This window comes from Anopheles funestus, chromosome 2RL (genome assembly GCF_943734845.2).
Source record: "Anopheles funestus chromosome 2RL, idAnoFuneDA-416_04, whole genome shotgun sequence".
NCBI classification, from domain to species: domain Eukaryota; kingdom Metazoa; phylum Arthropoda; class Insecta; order Diptera; family Culicidae; genus Anopheles; species Anopheles funestus.
In genome coordinates this window covers 89,930,066-89,956,108 of record NC_064598.1, presented here as the reverse complement: position 1 = coordinate 89,956,108, position 26,043 = coordinate 89,930,066, and the positions used below count along the sequence as shown (strand labels likewise).

At 42.4% G+C, this 26,043-nt stretch overlaps 1 protein-coding gene across 6 annotated transcripts in view; it reads right to left on the bottom strand.

Annotated features, from left to right (window-relative positions):
• LOC125765663 (protein spire-like) overlaps positions 1-24,392 on the bottom strand; it is a 90,842-nt gene extending 66,450 nt beyond the window's left edge. For 2 of the 6 annotated variants that reach the window (XM_049431034.1, XM_049431035.1), the window contains exon 1: positions 22,166-23,882. In XM_049431034.1, coding sequence (XP_049286991.1) covers positions 22,166-22,661 — 496 coding nt within the window. In that variant the 5' untranslated portion in view covers positions 22,662-23,882. Of the gene's footprint in view, positions 1-22,165; positions 23,883-24,234 lie in introns of those variants that run through there. The other 4 variants (XM_049431030.1, XM_049431031.1, XM_049431032.1 and 1 more) reach the window with 4 other exon arrangements.
• Between the last annotated feature and the right edge of the window lie 1,651 nt (positions 24,393-26,043).

Sequence of the window (26,043 nt, the reverse complement as noted above, 5' to 3'; positions counted from 1 at the left end):
CAACCTTTTCCGCTTCTAACCGTAGTGGAAATCTTTTCTGACACTTCCACTACTGTCTAATGTGGTAGATCTAGTATTTTTCTTTTCTTTTTGCTGCCTTTAAGAAACGCTGGTGAACACGTATAGATGCATCCGATCGAATGGTCGATGATCGATGATAAGATCTACATGGGATCAACAACAAACCCCCCCCCCCCCCCCCCCCACACGCACACGATAAACCAACCTTGAACGGACCCTTCCTCTTCTTCTACGCAAAGTTCTTTCGAACGGCCAAACGAGATCGCTGGGTCAGTCGGTTGATAGAGGGGAGGACATGCAAATGTAATGCCTGCTGCCACACATCATCTCTACTTATCCGTCGGTAATTGCCTGAACGGTGTAAGACTGGAAGTGTAGCTAGATAAGTGCACTCCGAGCCTCGGGACAAAACCTAGACGACCTAGACGACGCTGACGCTATCACACGGCAAACCTTGAAGACGGGAGAGTTTCACAGCAAAACACGGACAATGCCCATTCGTCATGCCGCGTCACACCGCATCAGGTCACCGTGTTTTTGCATCAACGCATCGGTCTGACATTGATTTATAAATTGCATTTACCGAAAGGCCAACGGCAATCTTTGGACCAGCAGGAATGGGGAGGCTTCGGAGGCTAACTGGCTAAAAACAAGTGTGCTACTGAAGTTTTCCCCCCGAGAGGACCTACCGTTGCCACGAATCACTCTCCATAGGAACCGTACGGTAGTACTTCTTTCGCGTAAACTCACTCTCACTCTTGTTGTGTGTTGTTTTTTTTTTTTTTGTTAAACAGGAAAAAAGCCACTTTCTTCCGACGATGATACACAGCATTGCGCAGCATGAGCTGCTGATCTCCTCCGAAACGTGCCGATCATGGTAAAAGAGCCTTTTTTTCTCGCTGGTAAACCTTCAAAATCCGTTCACCTGATGAACGGTTCGCGAAGGAAAAGTAAAGCATGGTTTCGTTTTCAACCGGGAGATTCATATGACCCATACGCAACGAACCCCTCTTTTCATACGTACTAGGTGTCGAAATTCGATATGACGATGACACCCTGCTGCGAATGCGGTAGTAATTAACTGTGGTTAAATCAAAACTCACCCTAGCGTCTGCGGTGCCAACTCTCTATAGCACAACAAAACACCTTCTTTTTGTTAACAATAAAAACACACACACACACAAACGGGACACGGATAGGGGAAAGTCAATTAAAAGCTGTCGTTACCTTCACCTTCGCCATTCGGTAGCTGTCACAGATCGACCGGCTAATCTGCCGGGACGCCAAACTGCTGCGAAATGACTGCCCGATATGGTAACCGGCTATTGAACGTGTGCGCCACAGGAACCCACGTCGATTGTTACACCAAGTGAGAGATCGGTTTCGAATTACCGCGTGTCAGGTGAACATGTCAATAAGATCGTACAAGTCGCGTCAAAACAGACTACAACTGGATCCACTTACAGTCAACTGTTCTCGAAAAGCTTAAATTATTCTTTAACCTACTTAAGCTGCGTAAAACTAACATCCATCATGGTGCTTTTTCTTAAAGCTTCTTTATTACGTTGCCCTCTTTTTATGCCCTCAACGTTCAGCGATGAAAGTTTAAACCAAAAAAACGCCAACAGAACAAAAACTATAAATCTTCTCGTGTGCTCTGTCGTGAGTGATCTGTGGTGTGCAAAAATGTGTAATTAGTGTCCAGTATACGACCGGACAGCTTTTCGATGCTGTTTCGCTTACCTTTTATTAACACCACCAACGAACGTTATTACTTTTCACCAGTAAATCAGTACTTCCTGCACTACTTTTGATTTCACTTTCCAATCCATCCCGACGTAAATGAACGACTTTTTTATTATTATTAAGTTGTTTTTGTTTTTCGAGTTTTTTTTAACATAAATTAGACAACCACTAAAAAAACGAAAACAGCAAAGGTTAAGCATCTGTACGCTAGAAATTAAGCAGAAAAAAGTACCCAAACCACCCACTGGCATGGACACGAATGTTCACCTGCAGCAAATGCGAAATTAAACGGGCAAAAACAGTGATTAGCAAATGGCCCCCTTCCCGGAAGATGAACGTTCATTTTCGGGCTTCCGTTTATGATATATTTCTTCTCTCTCTTCGTTTACATTATGATCCATCGGTTTGATGATGGGATCGTCGGGGATTTCGTTACCGTGCTTGTGCGTGAAGCGCGCCCACCGGTAGCATTGCTGAGCTCTTTTCGGCGCGTTCGATTTAAAACGCGAAGAAAGCAAGTGCAGAACACTTGCAACCCGGCCTTTGCGCGATTCCACCCGAAAACACTGAATGCAGGTAGTTCCTCTTTCGCAACACAGTGTGGCGGACATCTTTGGCGGAAAGTAACAATTTTTCCGTAACCATGCCTTTACCCATTGTGTTTTTTTCCTTCCCGCCATGCAGCGTTGGCTCTCGTTAGTGTGGGGCTGTGAGTTTTAACTAATTTTGGAAGGTGGATGATGACTTCAACCATCAATCAGATTCCAATTTTTAAAGCGCATAGGTTTAGACAACATTTTTCAATTATATTATAAAACAGATTATAATTACTAACAACTGTAGGGGTTATATAATTCTGTGTAAATCAAAACAGTGTTTTCAAGAAAATACAATACAGACATGGCTCCCCGTTCTGCATCAAAAATCCCTACAATCCCATAAATGTCAAAGAAAAATATGAAAAGTTACAGTAAGTAAGCTTTAAATATTTAAATGTCGTATAACAAAATAACACGATAACATATTCACCGCGATCTTTCCTTTCCTTTGCTCTCTTATGCATCTCCTTAAAGAAGCAATTCTTTTTCCTTACTCAATGAGGATGCTGTTGGTGGCTTTATAGAAGCTTTAAGCTGGATGCGCTTCTACTCAATGGGGAACATTCTTCTTGTGATTTCCCCCTCCTTGCTATTTACACCGATTCATTTCCGTACCTTAACGTATATAGCTTTATCTCGTACGGTATTTTCATATTTTTGTATCCATGTTTACTTTTTTCTCTCTTATTTTCATAAAACCATGCAAAACACGTTACAGGCGATGAAACTCGTTCCTCGAGCCATTTCGTGGTGCCGGAATGTACATCACCACCCAGTACCAGCATCACACCTTCCCTGCTGCACAAGAGCAACACATTCTGTGCATTCTTTCACCGTGTGCTAGTGCAAGAACCGGTCCTTCCCATAAAGCTTCTGCCGGTGGTAGCTTCCTCCGCTGCAGGTGCTGGGAAGATATTCGCAACATATGATAATATGCGTGTTCTACCATGCACCGTAAGCTCTACCCGGTCCGTTGTACGATAGTGTTAAGCATGCAAAAGCACAGTGAAATAACAAAAAATAGGGGGGTTTATGCTTTCCGGATGCACCGGAGTAATCGGTACAACTCAGCACCCTCGAAGATACCGGCGAGCCGTGAACTACCGCACTAAAGCGTTCCAGGAAATTAACGGTAGAAAACGTTGACAGCATTATCAACGGAAAATGAGCTGCACCAAATCGGTCGGTAGCTCCTCTCACCCTGATCGTCCTATTACGATTTAGCTACGCATCAACCGTGGACGCTGGGGTAAATCTTTCAAGCGAGGCTGCAGAGAATGGTGCAGAGAAATCGAAGGATCAAGCTTCTGTAAGCATAGGCAAGGCAATGGATGCAACTAGCGGAACATACATTTGGAAAGTCATGTTCACAAAACAAATGTACACCACACTGTGCCGATCAGAACGGTCTGCAGGTAGAACTAGAGGCCCCATTAAGTGTTACGCTTTGGTGAACTGCTTAGGGGCAATACGGCTACACCGGAAAACAGTTGCCCTTTCCGATGGAACAGCAACGCACCAAAAGGGAAAATGCACTCAAAGCGTTCTAATAAAAACGGTGGCTACAGGAACTATGGACAGCCGGTTATAGAAGGCCCCTCAACAGGGTAAAAGGTGAATGTACCGGAGTTTTTGATCGTAGCGATATCGTTCGCAATCGCTAACAAACCTTTCTGAGTAAGACATTAATGTCATCCCTGCTAGAAACAATCTCAATTTGCTCATTTTTAATTTTCTTTTAATAGTTTAACACTTATGTAGTAGAAACTGCAAACTATGTTGTTTTCGTGCTGGTAACCAAATACTTAAATCTAATGATCGTGTTTCTGAGATGATTTTTGTGCTGTGTTTACTTCCTGCAAACAGTTTTCAGATATTTTTGTTGTTACCCACGTAAGCACATTTACGATGCTACATTCATAAAGCAAATCATAATAATAATTCCTTCCGCTTTCGTGTTGATGTTTGACACCGCCGTAACTAATTTTTACTGCCTCGTGTATTCTCTGCTGACATTGTATGCAGCTGAGAGTCTGAACGTTTCAATGCAGCTATTAAAAATTATATTCTTTACTTTCCAAAATTCATCCATCATCCCTCTAAGCCCCACCGGGGCTAAATTCGTCTACGGGCTTTTATAGATCAAGAAACATGCATTGAATGCATCTTATGATTGTTTTATGATGAACCCAAACAGGAAAAAAATCAACAAGACGCACCCACAACGAAAGCAAATTTAATTACAAATTTTCATCACCAGAAACTGGGAGGGTATCAAAAAAAACAAGGAGGGAAGCAACGACATGACATCCCACCGAAATGTAGTTTCAATGTTTCCGAAACTGTCGCCGTAAAAACTAACGACCAGAAAAACTAACTTCACTTAGCGTCGAACGATGGGATGGCGGGAAAATTCATTTCCGAAAAATTGCCTTCGTACGCATTGCGGAGATAAAACCTGTCCAACAAAACAGCGAACAACATCTACCGCCGCTCTTCTTGCCGACCTATACACCGTGCCCGGTCAGGTCACTTTTCCGTGCGCGGGAAAGCTGCGTGTGTTTTTGAGGGGAGAGAAAAACAACTTTCAACGAAAGTGAAACAAGTGCGCACGATCGAGGGAGGGCAGCCACACGAAAAAAAAACAAAACTTTGTGGCACCCACAGTGCCGCATTAGTCACACAAGCTCCGGCTACAAACCTTTCCACGTTCCGTCCACAATATTGCCTTCTGCACGGAAAGTCTCCCACACGCACCAACTCAGCCACACACACAGCAATGCGAAGGGAAAATCGTCTGCGAGGTAGGGGTTGTTTTGTCGGGTCCGCGAAGGTAAAAAAAGGGCAACAAATAACAAACTACGCGCATTGAGAAAAGTGATGGTGAAAAATTTGTAATTTATAAAGAAAACGACAACGGCCCAAAACACAAAAAGGCGCCGCCATCGTGTGCCGCCCGAAATGCAGCGAAAATGTGAACTAAACAAACCACCAGCCGAAGGAAAAGCCTAAACAAACGTGCCTTTACCACTGCCCAGCCCGAAAATATAAATGCCTTCAAACTTTCCATCGCTACCTTTAACAAATTTGAAGTTGGAGAAGAAAGAGAAAAAAATACGCACAAAGCACACGATTGCCTAATGACATTTCTAATTAATTCGAAAGCATAAAAAATCCGACCACAACATGACAGTGACGACCTGTGGAAATGTGGTGCAGTCTTGACGCAACATAGTTTTGCTTTAATGTTATTTATTTTTATTCAGAGAAAAGAAAAGTTCATGTTTAAAAATTAATTTCCACTTCAAAGGCAAGGGTCAGACAGAGGCTAGTATTTATAAAAATGTGATGTACAGTAATCAATACTACATTGAAAATGTCGCGTGATCCATGAAATGAAACCCAGATTTATGTCTCAAGGTATCCTTTGAATTCGTACAAAGTGCTTCCAGTAGAATAGACACGACAAATCGAATTCTGACTAACAAATAATACATTTATTGAATATTCTTGGAGAAGCTGGGAACTTTCAAAGTTCTAGTCACATCAGCAATGTGGGTTGGTTTCTAACGCCATTGATTCGACTCTACTCTCTGTTATGAAGTTTTGTCCTTTTAGGACATCACCAACCAAGGACAATGGGTAAGTTATGTCATGAAAAAGACACCTAACTGTCTAGCCTTTAGAGACTGAGATCCTTCAATGGTGTGTAACCTAAAAGAGTCCTTGAATTTCTCATCCTGCGAACTACCCTGCAGTGGAACGTCTGGAAACGTCATGAAACCAATCACCGAACTACCCAAAACATTAAACACTTCAATGACTTGATGCTATGCGACCACCTACGTTCGTTGTATTTCTCATCAGTAAGTACCCTGCCGAGAAGAGAGCGAAAGTATACTCCTGTGGACGAAAGTACGCACAAAAAGTTTCAGCCTCCCAAAATATAGATCACACCAACGATCACCCTCAAACATGGATGGCGAAATGAAAATGATTAGACAAAACAGATGAGACCGTGATCCATGGGAAAAATCTGCCCATTTCTTCCCATATCATGCGGTGATGTGAAAGGCTTTCACTTGCAAGCACGCACGCCCCCAAAAACCATGAACCGTGCATGGGTGACGAGTGACAACATGACTGCCTGCTTGCCTGGATCATGACGATGATGTGGGGATCATGTGCCGGCAGCATATGATACTAAACCATCCACCCACCCCGGGCTGATTATCATCACCATACACACAGACACATATTTTTTCACAGGCTTTCCCGAAAGAAAGCAACTTCTTCTAGACTAGCAACAACAAACAAAAAAAAACCTCATCAACGTCAAGTCTGCATGTGAGCTCTGCAGATAGGTGATGCATGTGTCTTTTAATCTTTATCTGTCAGTATATACAAGATTGAAGGCAGGGAACAAAAAACTAGTTCCCTCATGCCACATCTTGCTGTTAATTAACGTACCACAAATCACGCCGAAAAGCAATCATGCCAACGGGCTGGCTAAGCATCGATGAGAAGAAGAAAAAACCGTCAACCGCTGGCAGTAGGATCGTTAAGGGCAACTGTAGAAAGTACCTCGAGGGAGGGAAATTCTGGTTTGAGATGTTTTTTTTTGGTCTGTGCTTTGTGTCTTCTACTACCGGCCGCCTCAATATGTGTCATCGAAATGCTGGAGGCTGAATGCGTGTGCGACTTATGGGAAATAGTGAACAAATTTCCGGATTGATTACCACAATAAACACACGTTTTTTCGTGGAGATGACTTTTATTACCCGATTGCTTATCCAGAAACCGTCCTGTAAGTACATGCATACTTAATTGGATGGCCAAGCATAGCATATTAAGGCCCGTTCTTCCCCACACAACACCCATAAAACTGTACCCAAAAAACGAAACATTTCTCTAGTACACGCTCTGGTTCCAGGCAGTCAAAACTCGTTTACTATTTCATGGATGACAAACGGATGTGCTCAAATCTGGCGTTTTCTTTATGCTTTTATTGCACAATATCACCCGCACATTAGGCGGCACCAGTTCGTCAGTCGTCGTGAAGCAATCACCATAAAAACACATATTCCCTTTCCAGCGTTCAGATGATTTCGGCATTCATCACTTAAGAGTGTTTTAAGACTCAGCAAACGGAGTAAGTGCTCATGTATCATACAGTTTTTACAGATCTCCGCACAGTAATTTGCAGTATTTCCGTTGTCTCGCTTTTGTCGTACCACCCCCCGCTCTTATATATTAATTGATCTCATAAAAACAGCAACAAACTTTACAAAACTACCACCCAAAAGACATTGTGGAACTCACATCCATCATCGTCACGTGGCGGTCAATTGTAAGCATTCGTTGGAAATGGAAGATAATTTTTGTTTTGCCACCGAGCGGTGCAAACACTCCGCTCAACGGTGCAACATTGGTCCCAAAGTCCGTTAAATTACAACACTCCTATACGGTATGGAATGCTTCAGCGATTTTGGGCGCACTCTAGTCGAGGTCTGCAGTTTCTCACGCCAGGACACACACAAACACTTGCGCATCGTCTGATGGACATCAGTGGAGCGTGCTGTAGTCTTCACCTGTAATACGTCTTACATGACGTAAATATGTCGGAAGAGACCTCTTAGCAATTTTGCACTCCACCAACAAAAAAAAACCCCCGCACACACAAACATTATGCCCATTCAATTCCCCCAAAAAATACCGCACCACAAACCACACACAGCCGGCCCCCGGAAGCGATGAAATGAGAGCAATCACTCAACGTCGTAAAACTAACTACCCTTTTCCACAGGAAACGAGCCATACCCGAACCAAGGCACGCAATCGGGCGAAAGGAAGAGATCCGATCTACATTTTGCCACTCTTGGTTGTTTGCACAAAATAATGCTCCGTTCTTCCCCTACCGACTGAGGTACAAAATCAAACACAAAATAAGCGTCGGACATAGTGGATGAAAATGCAACACACACCAGAGAAAAAAAACTAAAATTAAATAATACCAATAAAACAATGAAATTACAGGTTGATCTACCTTGCGTTTTGCTAGCATCGTGAGGGAACTATTTTAATGTGTGGGAAAAGTGTCCAACGGAAAAGTTTAGCGTTACAGGGACTCTGCATCAGCAACGGTCCTGGCAACCCGCAGGCATGGCCCACATTCCCTGCTTGAGGAGACACTTTAAAGCAGAAGTCGCTAAGATGTATCCCGATTTCGCTCTTCACTGTCAAGATCATCTGGGCGCTTCGTCGAGTACATTAAGCTCACTGGAGATGTAAGATCTTATCTCGGTAGGTAGGGGAGAATTCGAAGATTTCACGCCGTTGAAGGCAATTACGATGATTCCTAAGGGGGAATGCACCATAAAACTTGTGGCCAAAATGAAGCACAGAAGAGATTTCAGCTAGAACTATACATTAAGATTTCCGAAGAGTTGATTTCCGAATTGTCTGTTAGAATAAAAGAAATTCACACACTATTCCCAAGATCTTCAATGTCTGATACGCAACCGTCACAACTTCTAACCGTACCCGTTAAGCTGATTAGCTGACATTTGCGCAATCATACTTAAGAAAGGGTTGTCTAATGAGCTAAAAAAACGACACTTCATGACTAGCCTAGATGCAACCGTTTCAGCGTAGCTCAAGTTCAAATTGAAAGCTAACGTCCTTCTCAAGGGTTAGGGACTATTTGATCCATCCTTTAGAAACCAAAAAAAACCCGTCAGAACTTTGTTCTGGAACAATCATGCGGTTTTTCCAACTACAACACCAGCGTAAGCCATTCTAAGTCTATTCATCCGCCGGAAGAGGACGATTCAGACACACTTGTCGCTTGGTGAGCGCACATATACGCAACTCCCATGCCAACAGTCCAAATACGTTGGGTGTGAAAGCTCTAATTAGCACATCGCCCATTGTTCTTGTCGATGTGTTTGCCCTTTTGCCCTCCTGGAACGAAACCACGATGAGAGGGTTAATGCGTGGAGAAGCGAAATTGTCTGAGCATAAATTATTCTTCACAATTTTGCTTTCCAGCAGCACCCCTCCATAACAACGCTGCGTTCTTATGTTCGAACAATCGGCAAAAACTGGGACCCGCGAGGTGGGGCTGGGCACGGTGACAGTCATTCACAGTGCCAATATTATTCAGGCCACTGACCTTGACCATGGATCGACCTGGAACATGTGCTGCGATGCGATTTTAATTTGTACAGCGATGGATACACATTTCCATTTCGCTGCAGGCAGGTTTTTAATGCCAGCTGCCATTATTTAACGTGTGAGCAATCGACAAGCAGTGAACATAACCCTCGGGTCGGCAAAGCGCGGATCGTGAGCGATTTCTTCTAAAAAAAGGTCCACCCTTTGTTTGTTTGGGTGAAAATTCACCACAAATTGTTGATGCGTTTGATGCACTGCCCTACACGGTACACTGGAACTTCATTACTTGTTTAGCGATAAATTAATGAACTTCAAATTATGTTCAAAGCATTTTATGCAAAGAAGACAGAAAGACAGAAATATTTGATCCAATAAATAATTCCAAAAAAAAACAAACATGACGAAAACTTTATGTTCCGTTTCCGCTTAACCTAGCATACAAATTATTATTAATCACCGCCAAGAGCAAACGCTCACAGCAGACAATTAGTTCATTTGGAGCATAAAAATTAATCGACAATATAAATCATCATCACGGTCAATTTTGCAATTTTAAAACGTTTTATGATCAGCTATGCAAACGCTATATGGCTATAGTACTTTTGGAAATAAACTACAATATATCTACTTTTTTAATTAAATAAAGCTGATGTAGTATACAATATTATGAAACTTCAATCATTGTTGCAGAGTGATTCTTATGCAAAAACGATTGTATAATTCCATTTTGCAACACTAACACGCGGTAGACCTGTCCTTTTATTCTTATCGATCTTTACAATCTTCCATCTGCGTATAACTAAACTGACCCGGCAGATGCACCGTTCCGGATTTCCATCAACAACCAACAGCGTCACGTTGCATTGTTCATTTGCAAAGCAGAGATTTTGTGTAGCAACTAAAAGATAGCAAAAACAAATTCGCCACACTTCGATAGTACCGTGGTTTAAATACGTCCAAACTGCGGAAGCTACTAAATAAAGCATCCAAACCAAACAATCACGAGCTACTACTCCCGTCCAACACCGTAACCAGGTCTGGAAGGAGAGTGAAAAAAAAACAGCCCAACCGGCAGTTGGATTTACTTAAGTGAAACAATTTGTTTGTTTTCCACGTTACCGTCGGATGGGTTTTGCATTCACTTCCATTCCACACTGTGGAAGCGAAAGATCTTCGGCCACAACAACAACAAAAAAAACAGTGCACACCGAGCAAACGACGATGCGCAACTAAACTGATCGTTTACCGGTGCAAGAAGGTGGAAAATTGCATAACGCTTGTCGGTCGCGCAGGCTCTAAACGTGGGCTTTGCTGGCAGTGAATTCGCGCAAGAAAATCTCTGATTGTAGTGTGTGCGGAATGTGTACGGACTCTAGGCCGTACCGCTAAGTCTCGTGCATAAATGCTCGAGGTCGTCTAACCTGTAATGGGACAGGTTGAGCGTATGACTAGGTTCCATGCCCGTGTAGACGTAGGGTCGCCACAAAAAGGCGTACATCTGCCGACGAAGTACAAAGCCTTAGAGGACCTGAAGCATGACAAGCGCAGTCTGGCATGGGAATCCGCAAAACCTACTTTGACCTCTTGCTTGTGGAAGGTTAAAATAAATACAGTTAAAATTACTTGAGCTGAGTAATTGCAGCTTGGGAAAACAAGAATGATTCTAATGGTGCTTTAATTTCTTTAAAATATATAAAATAGACACAGTAGAAGCTTGGGAACGTCACCAGCTCATCCATCTTCCTATGGGAAATTAATTTAATCGCCTGCCATGGAAATCGATTTCACAATTGATGAGCACGGTACGAGTTAACACTTTTATCAGATTTAAACGTCTCCATACGCACCGGATCTATAGACCAATGCGTAAGTGCACTGCTCACCACACACCAAGACGGGTGCGCTTTTCTCATCAGCACCTGGCCGCATATGTCGCAACGACTGATTAGGTTTTTAAAGGTAAAATGAATGATTTCACAAGATATCTCTATTTCCAATGTGATTGTTATTTGTGAAATGTTAAACTCCGTCAACCGTATAATTGACATCTAATTTACACCTGGCTTACCCAGCAAAAAATCATGCTCACAAGTCTCCATTTTACAGCTTAGTAATTTATTTTTTAAATAAACCTTACCACAATTTCCATTACGACTTTATCGTTACGATCGCGAGAGTTAGTCGTATTGCGTCTGTGTGATTCGTCAACATTTCAACAGCATTCTACCAGCCGCAACAGCAACGCAACGAAAAACGCTTTTTAGTAAAGTAGATCAATTTCCCGAAAAATCCACCGTTCGATGTACTGCTTTTTGCGGTTCCCTTTACAACAGCTGCAAACCAGCGGACAACCATGTCTGGAGCTACAAATCGTCAACCGTACGATAAATTAGATCGATTTAGAGGGCGATTTGCTTGATGTCCCAGTCTTCTTCCCAGACACCGAGCGCCCAAAAGTTTACTTCCTAAAGAGTTTTAACAGTAATTTGTTTCCACGCGTTTTCTTGTAATTCCTCCATCCTATCTGGCCCTATTCTTTACATCTAACACCTTAAGTGACCAAAAACAAAACCATTTACACCACCGTACCACGTGTTCCTTGCCGCTCCACAGACCCACCTGCTCCAGAAGTAACTCCCTAATAAATGTTTTTTTTTCGGGGTTGCGCTTTGTGCAGGAAATTTAGTTGCGGAAAAGACGAATTTAACTTCGTCTTTCATCGTTCCCATTCCGACCATCGTACCAATCCGAACGCAACCGCAACTTCTGGACCAAATGCAGACGATCGGTAAAAATTGGAGCAACTTCTGTTGCCGTTCTGGTAGCAAATCTACCGAATGCCTTCGGCGGCGCTTTGTTTCTCGCTTTATGTAAGCTTCATCTCCAGCTTCATCATCATCAGGTGTTACCGGACACCCTGTATTCCCTGCCTCTTCCTGGCTGCGATAGATACCGTCTGGTTGCCTCCCGGACGTCATCGCTTGTATTCCATTAATTCACTTACTTTCGGGAACTGGGTCAAACGCTTACGGGATCGTCACTTGCGGAAAAAAACGGAGCACATCAAGAGCAATGCCGCCGGCCACAGAAAAAAGCGCAAGACTACACGTTCCATTCCTTCACCTGGCACGCATATATTTATTTGCCCATTAGATGTTTGTGTGGAGAGCTCTAGCGTCTGGAGAGGGTCTAAGAGTTAATCCTACGAAACGTGACATGTTCTATTTGTAAGAGGGCATACGCTTTAGGTTTTCTCTCTAAATTAAAGAAGTCATCTAGTGTCTATCGTAGCCAATTCAAGCCCTGAAACCTTCAACTCCTCAAGCATTGGGCGCGACTTTGATAGAACTCGGACTCTCCGGACCTCCGGAGCGCATGAATCAACTCCCCGGCATCAGCTATGTGTTCATTCGGAATGTGCCCCGTCAGATGTCAGCAAAAAAAAAGATAAACAAAGCATCACGAAGGGAAAAAATCAAACATCAAATACCCTCTTGCTGGATTGCAATAACTGTGTTTTTCAGCACACGCTCACACACCAACATCCTCATGTCAAAAACGTCTTATCTGTTTCGCGAGACACCCGTGCCTACGCTTTTCACCAATATCTTGTGTGTTTGGAAAATAGAATAGAGGAGCAACCAAAAGAAAGACAAAAAAAACCTTCCCAAAAACATGGAACACCTTTTGGTCGATTTCATTCATAATCGTCAACATAAAAGGCAGCTGGAAAGCACCAAACGATAACATCAAGCTGGTTTCGGACAACGAAAAAAAAATCCCCCCAATCGTAAGGATATGATGGAAAGGAAATGGATAATAATTGGTAGTGTTTTTTTTATTTTGTTTGTGCAGAATATCTGTGTCTCGTCCCCATCTGAGGAGGCTGTGGAATTTGATCTCCTCTAGTATCGCTCCAATATATGGTTCGGAATGCTCAACACAAAGAACGAAACATATCGCAACACGCATCGTACAAATGGTTTGCGCACGCCCAAAGCTTATGTGAAGCAGTCTGTTCAAAATAAGCAACTTTATATGGCACTCTGCTCCCATACACGAACACATGTTCGTTTAGATGACTGGCAGTGAGCGTTTCGATTTTGGACCTGCTAAGCTCATCAAAACGATTAAACGAGCATGGCGAAGAACGAAAAAAAAGAACACTGATTCAACTAAGCATAAAACTGTTCCGCGGGGTGTCTGGTGACATTTTTATGCGCCGTTTCGCGGCACAGAAAACCGGACAATGGGGACATATTTGCTAAGAATTGTGCGATCATTGGCAAACGATCGGAAGGGAATTTGGGTTAAAAGGCCCTAGCCAGCCATTGATAGTGTAAGCAATTTATTATCAAAATATATGATTTTAATGTATTTTTAATTTTTTTTATAATTTCGATATCATATTCCACAGTATATTCTAGTCGAGCGGAATTAATTTCTTTAATAAAATAAAAATTTATTGCATTTTTAATACATTTTACACGTAACAATAACGGACTTTGATTTTTTTACAAAATTATGTTCCGTTTAATCCGTGCCCAACATTATTACAACAAGATGAAAATTGTCTACTAACGGAACCACATTTTTTAATCACACGCCATCATGTCACGAACCGTAGTGACGAAATATTGGCGAAAGAAAAGTTACAATTTTCCTACATAAGAGTGAAGAAGTTCAAAGAATCAAAGCGTATGCCGCGGTCAAAATCTGCCCCCCTCTCGTCTCTTCTCCCCCCGATACTCTTCTTCTCTCTGCAATTGGCCAAAAAGGGATTAGCAAAAGAAGGCCACCGAGATGAGATCAGCCACCAACAAAAAAAAAATTGCCGGCAAGCGATCCGAAGCGAGAAAAGAAAACGCACAGCTGACAGCAAAATGTTCGGCCTCACTCCCGGGTTTGACCGATATATATATATAAAGTTTTAATATGATAACGGGTACGGCAAAATCTGGATGAGTCAAACATGCCGGTTCAAACACGTACGATCGAGCTCACTGCTCTCATCGTTTCATTTATGGTAAAATCCAATCAACATGAAAGCAGTTATAAACAGCTCTCCCTGGCGGAATAGTTCGCTAGTCAATAATGTGCCATCAACCTTTATTGACTTCAACGCCCGTAATCCACCGATAATACACCATCTGTTTAAGATAGCCCGAATTGTATATCGAAAAATATATACATTTAAGGAAACACATCTTCCAACCGTCGTCAACAAGGCGCAGCCCTGTTATGGACTGACAGAGAGGAAGCGAAATCGATTCATTCCAATTATGGAATGTGTGAAAAGAGGCATTTCAAGAACGCGATAGAAACAGCCGAAAACAAGCCGAGATTGCTCTCACTATAGTAACATATTAAACAATTGCACTAGGAAACATCACAGCTAAGAAAATCGATCGAACGCACTGTCAAACTGGTCGCATTCTTCCACGAGATTGTTCCCAGTTTATGGCTATTCTTGAAAGAAACTTCTTTTAAGGAATCTGTTGAAAGATGCTCTTTTATATCCCGGGAAGACAGAAGAATTTCGAAAGCATCCCTTTCAAAAAAAAGAGTCGCCTGAACTAATCGAACCGAAACCGATTGAACGACTCGTTCGAAAGAGGTCAAAAATTGCATCATTGCCGGGAGATTGCAGTTGACTGCAGTTTGACACACGCATTATGTGCGGCATGACTAGAAGAATCTAGGAACTTCACACTCCACCCATCAAGCGCACATTTTTGAGTGAGAGAATTATATTTTTAGTTCGGGTTTTTTTGTTTCCTTCTTGACTGCCTTATGCCGTTCGTCTGAGCAGGAGTCAGAAAATCCCGTCCGATCTGACCACCAAAGAAGACTTGCCGGTCGAATAAACGACTAGTTCTTGAAGGGTGTGAGAATATTGACAGGTTGGTTATAAATATTAGTCCGAAACACATTTACAAAACAACAACAAAAGTAATTTTGTTTTTCCCCTGTCATTTTTACTCTCCACAAAAAAACACCACAGTGAACTCCAATTCATTAAAGAGAAAAATCGCAACAGAAAGTGTGACTCGTAACTGTGTCAAGGATGGGCATTGTTGTTTAACTAACGTTTTAAAAACATTAACCTAAATCAAAATCAAAAACGACAGATAACGAACAACATATTGTGGCAACGGATCCCGTACCCGTAAAGCATTAAAAGGTGCAGTGACAGAAAAATCAATTTTCCTTCGTATCGGACCATTCACCAGCGTTGGTCACCAACGTTGAGAAATGGGTGAAATTTAACTCATGCACACACGAAGGGCAATGACAATGAAGGAAAGCTTGTAAAACAGCACACCAAATGTGACAACAAACCACCGTCAACCGAAAACGAATGGCCAAAAATTCAAACGGCGTTTGGTGTATGAGGAAACACCACAACACACAGAGGGCAGAGGAAACTTCAGGCTCATCTCATCTCGTCATCAACGTTCGCGTGTGCCGAGATATGCTGGTGTAGCGTAGGAATGCGTAACTATTTCATAATCGCACATTTTTCTCCTTTTCTCTAGGTTTGCCAGGTACGAAGATGGTGTGGCTTTAGATGTGAGAAAGGAGAAGAAAAAAAACGGCACGCATCGATACGTGCCAACTGCAACTTCTACGCAATCGAACGTCGCTCCGCAAGCAAACAACAATAAAACCACCACGCGCTGGCAGCCACCACAAACATACACACGCGATGTTGCTCTGAAATGAGAAATAAATCTTTCAAATGCAACAAAGCATACACAAAAGTGCCAACACTTACGGACATTCGATCACTGACTCATTTCGCAGTTTCCGTGTCTCCGCCAACGCATACAGTATCCGGGCGGAATCTCATGTTGCGTTGCGTTGCGTTGCTTTTGGGGGTTTTTTTTCTGCACACTGAGGATGTGTGAAATACTAATCAATCAACATTTTCAGCTGTGTTTGTAATACTCCAACAGTAACACTCGGTTGCTTGTGTATTGTTTCGATGCAATTTTCACAATTTCCGTTTAAACTGTAGTTTGGAAAAATTAATTCAATGCTTGCTTTTTTGTATAACATACCTACTCAAAACGATCCTCATATTTCATACTATTCCATAATTTTGAAATATGATTTTTTTTTTATTTTTACGCATTAATGCACCCGAATCCGCCATTTGATTTATGGGCATTGCGAAGTTTATGTTGCACACAATCACACACTTTTGCCGCATTTCGCCTACCGTTACCATCAGCTTTGTGCGATCGTTAAGATTTGTGTTCGATGAATAATCAAAAGCAGACGAGAAAATAGCTAAATTATAGTGCTACCCCTCCACGTGTGCTGATGACCAAATGTACACGCGCATCGCCCCAAAACAAACCGATTGAAGCGCAATCGTAAAAATTTCCTCTGCACCTACGACGCCAGCAACGGATTTTTAGCTTCCAAATCGAAACATTTCATAACATTTAATCGACCCCACCGCTAGGTGGCGGTTCTTTTGCATCAAAACGTATTGCCCAAACTCAAACTCAAGACTTTAAAGTGCCAAAATGACATAAATCAGAGAGCAAAGATGCATTTTTAAATATGTATTTTTAACGAGATATGTCTTCGTGACGTTTTGCTAGCTCATTTTATGGAGAGATTTGTTTTTTCAAGTGAAAAAAATTAACATTCCCGCTGTTTGATCTATGATCTTTTGCTCCATATAACACATCGAGGCGTATCAAAAGTACTGTCTTTGTTTACAAAAAAAAAGAAGGTAAATTTCACGAGTGCTTTCAGGTGCACTAGCGACTAATAAATCATTCTTGTTTCGGTGGTGATTACAACGACACTTAACGTCTTCCGCCAGCCGTACACAGTGGATGGGGTGCGTGAAGTGAAAATAAAAGCTACCTTCCCTTAAACCGTACGTACTTGTGGGCATCAAGATGAAGACGAAAGCAAATCAAAAACCACCATTACCATAAAAAAACCCATGCCCTTAACAATTAACAATTAAGGGCGCAAGCACCACGGGTAAATGGGGAGGTGTGGTACTTATACGCATCGTACAATTTTTTTTCATCTTCTTTTCCCCACCGATCTCACACTTTAAGCTCATCGAGATTTTAATACGCTTTCACGCATCTTTTCTTGATATTTTAAGAGTCACAGACAAACGTGCGCGCATGGGGCGAGTTCAGCATCTTGCACGTTCACACCGGAAGGTATGGGAGATTCTTGAGATGATGTCTTTTTATTTTGCTCTTCACTACCATTTCCATATATTCAAATGAGAATTTTTTTTCTCAATGCAATCACAATCCGATGAAGGTAGAAAATGGTTCCAGGTGGCATAAATTTAATGTTTTACCGCGAAGTACGCGTGACGTGTCGAGGAGGTACTTGCCACGATAAAGCAAACATCGTGCAGGTAGTTTCCACAGCATTTCCAAGGTGCGTAAGATGAGCGCGTCTTATGGATTCCTGGAATCAAACTCCGCTTAAAACAATTCAACTTTGAGACCTACACCGTACGCACCTGTTTGTCCGGTCTGTCGACAGGAACGGGGAAATATTCTATCAAAACCCGAAAAAATAACACACCACCAAGTGTCAAATTGGTTATGTTTCCTTGAATTTCTTTACTTTCTTTACTCTCAAGAGAAAGGTTTGTAGCTTGATAGACAAGTAGCAGGTGCTAGTTACATCGGGGCTTGTGTATAATACGATGTCTAGTGTTTCTCCAAGGGTAGACCCTATCGTTCTCCTGGGTATTTGTAGTCCGTACGCTCACCTTGAATTTTTATAGCTGTGCTTCCCATCAGAGGGTACAAAAACCAGGCAGACTGAATAATTTCACACCAAAAACCACATCCATGTTACGGCTCATAAAGCAAACCGCAAGATCCAAACTGTTCAATCTTGTACGACAAACAAGAACCGTACCTGAAACTATCCCAAGGGTTTCGAGCGACTTGGAATCTGGGAAAACATCACCAGAATCTCACTATATGTCACTGTTCCTGTGATGAAGAATTGCCGTGAAGCGTTATACTGACGGCAAACCTTGCTGTTGAGCAATAGAAAAGAAAGATTCTAAACAAAGAAAAGAAAAGAAATGACTTCCCGAATGTTCCTTCAATATTGCTATAAAATGCCATAATCAAGAAGAATCGGTAAACATCTTTCGCTAATGATTGTATCCTTCTAGAGCAAAAGCTTAACCAAGCTTAGCAAACAACAACGACCACAAAAACACCTGGAAAGATTATTACCAAAAACATCGCCCTCGTCCTCGGGATCTAGCTCTGTTTGACTTTCTCCTTCTCAAGAAACGCACAGCAGACGGAAACGAGCGGCGTGGAAAATCGAAATCTAAGAATGATTGACCCTGGCCGCACTACTTCGGAGGTTAGGCGAATGACGTAAAACTCGACTCCCCTCCATCTCCATCATCGTACACACGCGTCACCACTAATGGACGAAAGTAAAAGAAAGACACCACGAGAGCGTTTTGGTTTGGAAATTGGGAAGTCACTTCCTTCCAATTAGGGCCAAACCGAAAGTCCGCACCGCACTATGTCCATCAATACTTGAACGAAAGATATGATTCCATGTGCACCACAGGACGTGGTGAAAGGTAGGACGCGTGGATGGAGCGCTAGATCGATCGCTCATTATTAAAAACCGTGACCATGAGGCTTAAGATCTTAAGCTGGCGAACCTTCGAACGCAATGAAGGGGCACACTGATCATGACCCATCAAAATGGTTTTGGAGCAGCTTCTTACTGGGGATGGTCGAGTAATCGAAAGTACTGCTTGCCCGTCATGATCTGACCGGTCGGTACTCATCTCCGGCAGGGTGGATAAGTTGTCCGTAGTTTGTAGAGTAAACTAAAGCCAGCGCTAAACTAGCCCTTGATTGATGTTTTTCCATTCCACTCGCTCACGATGTGCTTCTTCTTCATCGTCCAACAGGCGTACTTGAAGGCAAGTGCAGCACGAGCCTCTTCTATCATTACCTTGGTTTGCTGACCATGCAGGAAAGGAAGTCCGTACATTTGATCCGAAAAAGCGAAGTACATTTTCTATCCAAAATAAATTGTCTCTTTGGATTAGGAAGTTTACTAACTCTTTCCTCGCCAAATGGATGGGAAACGATACGGGCTCATTTAACCTACTACGGGATATTAAACACGATTGGTGTGCCCCTACTTGATACCAAACAAATAAACATCACGACGTTACACACTGTGTTCCCCTTAGCGTAGCAACTCCGTTTTTCCGTTACCGTTTGTTGCGGAAAATAGTGGCTTCTGTGTACAACAAACAACACCTGCTTGGCGTCCAGTACTATAATAAGCACACTGTACAGTTTGTCCAAACCGGAAATGTGCTGTTCGTGGTTTTTTTTCTCTCTACCTTTCTATGCTAGGTATTTTCCAAGGGATTTTCATACCTCTCGCACACTGTGCGTACTGTGTGCTAGCGGTTTATTCTAACGGATAAAGATATTTCAAACCTTCTACTAGAAATCATTAAAAAAAAATAGCAAACAATTACGCTACTTTAATTCCATCTGACTTCCAGACTTCGTTTCTGCCTTTATTTCATCTTAATCATCATCACGTCGGTGGCTCGTGATGTTCGAAATTTAAACACTTTCTCTGGCTCAGAAACCGAGCATGAACCAACACGAAATGGTGTAAGAATTAACGCCACACACGTTCTACCTTTTCTGTTAAATTATATAATTGAATGAAGCGCAAGAGCTTACCAGCTGCACCACGCGATGGTTACCAATTTCCTAAATCATGCGCCACAAAAAGTCGATGACTTTATTTTCTTCCACAACAGCAACCCAACCAAAGATCATGGTTTTTTTTCAAACAAACTTAAATCCATTCATAAAAAAACGACATATGTATCTCCCGTGCCTTTCCAAAGGTGTCGAAATAAATGGATCCAATCAACCCGAACACACGATTCAAATTATTTTTAAATAAAAAAAAGGTTCACTTCAAAAAAAAAGCGGAAGTTCACACTTATCGCATTAAGAAGCAAACGCAACCTACCACCACGGAGAAAGGGTGATGATGGTGAACCGAACCCAGACCAAGTACTTCCAAATAGAACAACGCTTCCTTCCCAAAATCCATTCCAACATATTCTTTCAATCTATCTTTGCGTCTACGCAAGCTCCCGCTCACACCCAACACAATGTCAGTGCACCGAAAATGTCGCATTTTCGAAACACTCCGTTCTCCTGAAGCCGGACCCCGGGACCATTGTTCAATTTCCAATTCTCGGTGTTTTTTTTTGTGTGGAGGCGTTATAAAATGTCCCAAATAAGTACGGCTGCTCCGTCGGTGTCGAATTGGGCCCGAGTTGAGAAGGTGTTTCATGAAGAGTTATATCGATTGCAACACATAACCTACAAGAATGTACATTGCTTGGGCACGCTCTCGGTCCATTACGGGGAGTGCCCGGAACGCACTCGCATTCTGCCAGCCGAAACACCCGGAGCTGATTTATGCGCACCACTGAGACCATCCTTGTAGACTATCATATCAGAATCAGAACACTACGAAACAGATGTCTCCGTAGGTGCTTTGGAAACAAGCGAACGAACATCACTCGAAATAAACCACGATGTCTTAATCCTCCGGGAATCCTACCACTCGAGAGTGTACTGCAAGCAATACCCGAGTCCCGTTGCCAACCGGGCGGCATCAATTATTTCTTAATATATTTTTCCTTCTGTGTCACTGCCAAAGACGGTCGAGCCTCGATTAGGTCATATTCATAACCGGAAAAAAGTCCTTGAACATAGCGTAATAAGGCTGACATCATTTTTTACCACCAAACCTAAAATCGATTTGTATTTAATACAGTAAAAAACACATATTTTGTCACAAATGCTCAGCCGAAAGTCGTTCAAAACTGGCTAGCGATGGTGCAAAAAAAAACAATTATTCAAAATTCGTGCCAGTTCTCGTTCCACAACAGAAATGATGCTGTCATGCAGTGGTGATAAAAATGGTCAGTAGAAAAAAATACATTCTTCAATGATTTCATCTGCTCCAACTTACGGAAGAATGATCTCATAAAGGGTGTTAATGTAACAAAGAAACAACTAAAGAAAACAAGTGTTTTCTAGAAAAGAAAACAAGTGTTATAATCTATAACGCTCTTTTTTCTAAGAGACCTGATTACTTTTTTACAGCTCAAAATTCTTCTGTAATCTGGAACCAATGACAAAGGCAATGTCCCGCATCTTGATGATTGAAACAACCGTACCTTAATGCTCTACTAGCTTTAGGAAGAAATGTCTCCTACAGAATACCATATCTCGTTGAACGTGATGACTAGGGGTTATTGGGGAAAACAAGGACACTTGAGAATATGCTGCAGAACAAAGACTTTTACCACAAGTACAACAAATCCAACCTACAAGTTTGTCTCCCGTTTCATATTTCTATCAGGCGCGCTAATATTGAATGACTTGAGATACTAAAGCTGAAACAAAGTAATTCCCACCCAGGAATAGAGATCAAACGGCCTGGTTTATCACACGAAAATTGTACTTCTTTAGTGTACAACAGCAAATATTTGATTAATCGTAACTTGACTTTCTAGAACTCACCTGCTCTTGCCGTCACGTTGCAGCTACCATCCTTCTGGACGTGCAGCTGATGAGGATGTAATGGTAACCGAAGGTCACGCAATCGGCTACCAGGTTCCTGGATGCGGGCCTTGTACATTCGGGACGTTTGATAGATCAGTGCCCATGCCTGATCCTCCGAGATGGGTGCATTGAACGTTTTTAGGATCTCTTCGAGCGTTACCGAGACACCACCGGTTACTGCAACCGCTACCGTTCCCACCCCCTTACACTCCCCGGCAAGTGCTGGGGGTCCCGTTGGACCGGTCACGTTATACTTGGCGTACTTTAAACTTTCCGGAGCACCATCGACCGGGCCCGTTTCCGTTCGGCACTTTAAACGCTCGCCACCGTTAAGCTCACTGTTATCACCGTCCACTTCACGCCCTTTGGACACCTTCCGGTACACGGTACGGTCACCGGCCGTTTCCGGTAGCGGTGGGCACGCCGGGATAGGACTTTCCGTTTCGGACGCCATCTCACATTCGCTCTCTTCCTCGGCTCGGTCAGTCTAAAGAGAAGATGTACAATGATTATCGATCACCATCAGTGATGAGGAAGCCTAATTCCCATTCCGTTTGTTAATAGAACGCGTTTTCGTTTAGTGGGATATTTGCTGGGGCACAAGAAAGGATATTACAATTTCGTTTATTTTTAACGCACACAACAGAAGGATTAACAATACAAGGACGTCACGGGAATCACTCGGGCTCGCGGGTATTTTTAATGCCCGGACCTTGGCCAACACTTTTGAGATAATAGCCTGGCACGCGTTTGCCACCCGTTAAATGTAGTACTCCGTCAACGAACATTTTCATTAGATTTTTTTACTCTCGAGTAATTTATTTTCCAACTAGCACCAACTTCTAGCATACATTCGTGTTACCACCGTTGGCATCCTTTCTTTGTCACGGTACGCACTACTACATAGGATCACACACAAAACACACTACACTACACCACAGAACACACAACACGGAACGTAGGTATACACTACCGGATAGAGCAACACTCCTTTCTTTTTTCTTAGCACCAAGCTTTTCCGCTGACCTTTCTTTTCGTTTGCAGCCTTCGCTTCTTGCAAATGTAACTTCTTCTTGCCAGAGACTACTAAGATTAATTACACACCACTAACGCACTCCACACTACCGGACTGCAGGGAATCACTTTGTGGTGCATTTGTCACCAAGGAGATGAAAGCATGACAGCTGAAATCGAACCACGTCAATCGTGTACACACGCACACACGCTTCCGTCCTGCGGCGAACAGACATCCGAAATCACACAATTTGACTATCAGTTAGCAAACATTGATGTACGGATGCTGATATAGCGGCATTACACCCGCTGAGGGAACATCACTATCTTCTCACACACACGTGGTCGTTGCGGCCACCGAATGCACATCTATTTTTCAACGTCAAGGAAACGCATGAAGCAAAAGAGCGAGGTGGGCAAAAGGGATTTCCCTTTTACACTGCGGTTCTCGTTCGCGAATTGCTTAGTTGAAACTACACAAAATGATAAAAATGAAAAAAAAGGAATCATAAACACCTCACAGACACATTGACGAGATATGGGATCACGGACATTATGGTGAGCCAGCTGGATGCGAACTACATATTTATACTGAAGGTTGTATAAAATCTAATGGACCATCCACGTGAAGTAGTGTATGTACCATAAAAGGATAAACTAAACACGTAACTAAACACGTAAAGGTTGCGTCGCAGGATTTAATTCCACATTTAAACCGCACTAAATGTCACCGCTATCGATTCGGTCACTTCCTGCATTCAACCACTAACGAACGATTTTCCCACGGTCACGCATACTTTTCACATGCACTACACCGTAAGGATTCCGGGAGCAACGCATACATCTGCACCCAGATATCGATTGTACACTTGCACCAGCTGAAAGTGAAGGTTTGCGTCAGGTGCTCCCGAAATTCTCGTTGCTTTGTTGTTATTATTTTATATCAGATTTTTTTTTGCTTTGCACCACAATCGCAATGAAACGAAATGAATCACAATTATGCCAATGCTCACCAGCGCTGGAAATGATCACATTTTCTAGTGCGTGCGTTCGATATTGAATCAAAAACCCCGGCGCTTAGTATACGTGCAATGACCGCGAAACAAACAATGTGTTTAAAAGCAAAACGTTGCTGCACTGTCCACGACCGTCCCCGTACAGCATCAAACGCGAAGTGAGCTGCTGTTCCGAACCGCAGCCGGCTTCGGGTTCGTGGAAAACCCGAAGCGAACGGACCCAAGCAGACAGTTTCGACTTGACACGAGCAAATGCCGAAGTGTCTCCCTCTAAACAGTATCCCGTGCCTGCTCGCACTGACACTGAGCGAAAGACGGTCAGAAAGCTCGAGTCGAGTCTGATGAATTTTCTCATGCTGTTCGCTTCTCTTGGGTTATGCCCTCTTGCTCGTACTCACGCTCGTTCTACCGTCGATGCAAAAGTGTACAATCCGAGCGGTTGTCAGACTGCGCCAAACACCAACAAATGCATTGGTTTACAACAACAAATCGAAGCTATCCGAGTTGTTCGCTGGATCGTATACAGAATCGCTGATGAATCGCTGTACGTTTGCTTTCCTATTATTAATAATTATTATTAACATAATTATTATTACATATTAAGAGAGGCGAATGCACCAAGACATCATACAAAAATAAAACAACAGCAAACATGATCGAAGCCACTTTATGTTGCTGTTTTCTTCCACGACTTTGTTGTGAGCTAATAGACGTTTTGGGGGTTGGAATCCGATTTGATTATACGACCGTGAAATAAAGAGCCACCAAAGTACTAGTTCGTCATATGCTCACACTGCAGAATTATCCCAACATTTGTATCATGTGTATACGTCGTATCATATGCATGGAAGCATATGCATGGTGATCCCAATGATTCAAACGATATTTTTATCTTAAGGAATGTATGCATGGCTTGTCGTTCAGACCCATCGTCAAATGATCAACCGATGCGAATAATGCGCAAACTATTTGTGACAAGGCGTTCTGACGAACGTACCACAGCTTCACACGGTTGTGGAATAATAGTCATAATAGACTGAACAATACAATTAAAACAACATTGGAATTGATTGTGAATTGGAATATATACACACAGCTATGTTGTGTTAATGTAGCTCTTTTTAAGTTTCATAACATATTTTGGAACACGTTACAGCTTTCTTCGTGTTGTGAAAGATAAACGGCTGTATCAGTTTAATATGTCTAATAATTCTATTTGCATTTCTCTTAATACAAATCGATTGCGTGGCTGGTGTTCCACGAAGCATTCTTCTGATGCTTGTTTTTGCCGGCCAGAGTTGCTGATCACAACATTTCATTTGCCATCGATCCTTTCATTCAATTGCTCATTGCATTGCATTGCACCAGCTAAGCCCGTGAGCCAAACTGTTTCTGTAGGATGCGACCGTAGCGACACTTCCTGGAAAAATAATATTAAGTACAAAACATATCACAACACAGCTGAACGTAACACACGGAACACATGGAACATTCTCTAGCGTTCCCTTCTTACCAGCGCAATCGATGCCGTTCGAAAGGTGCTCAGACACTTTAAATAAAAGGCGCAATGAAACATTTAACAGTGCACTGTACATGAACATACTTCGCGACATCTGTAATGATCCTATTCGGTATCAAGCAAGAGCCAAGAATATGTACGATTGATAATGTTCTGGTACGGCTTTGCATATTAGATGTCACGAAAGCCTACGAAAAAAGGAATGTTTATTTTAACAACAAACCCATACATAATTCAACAAATATCATTGTAACATCGTCACACTAAAGCTACGTAAAAACGGTCCG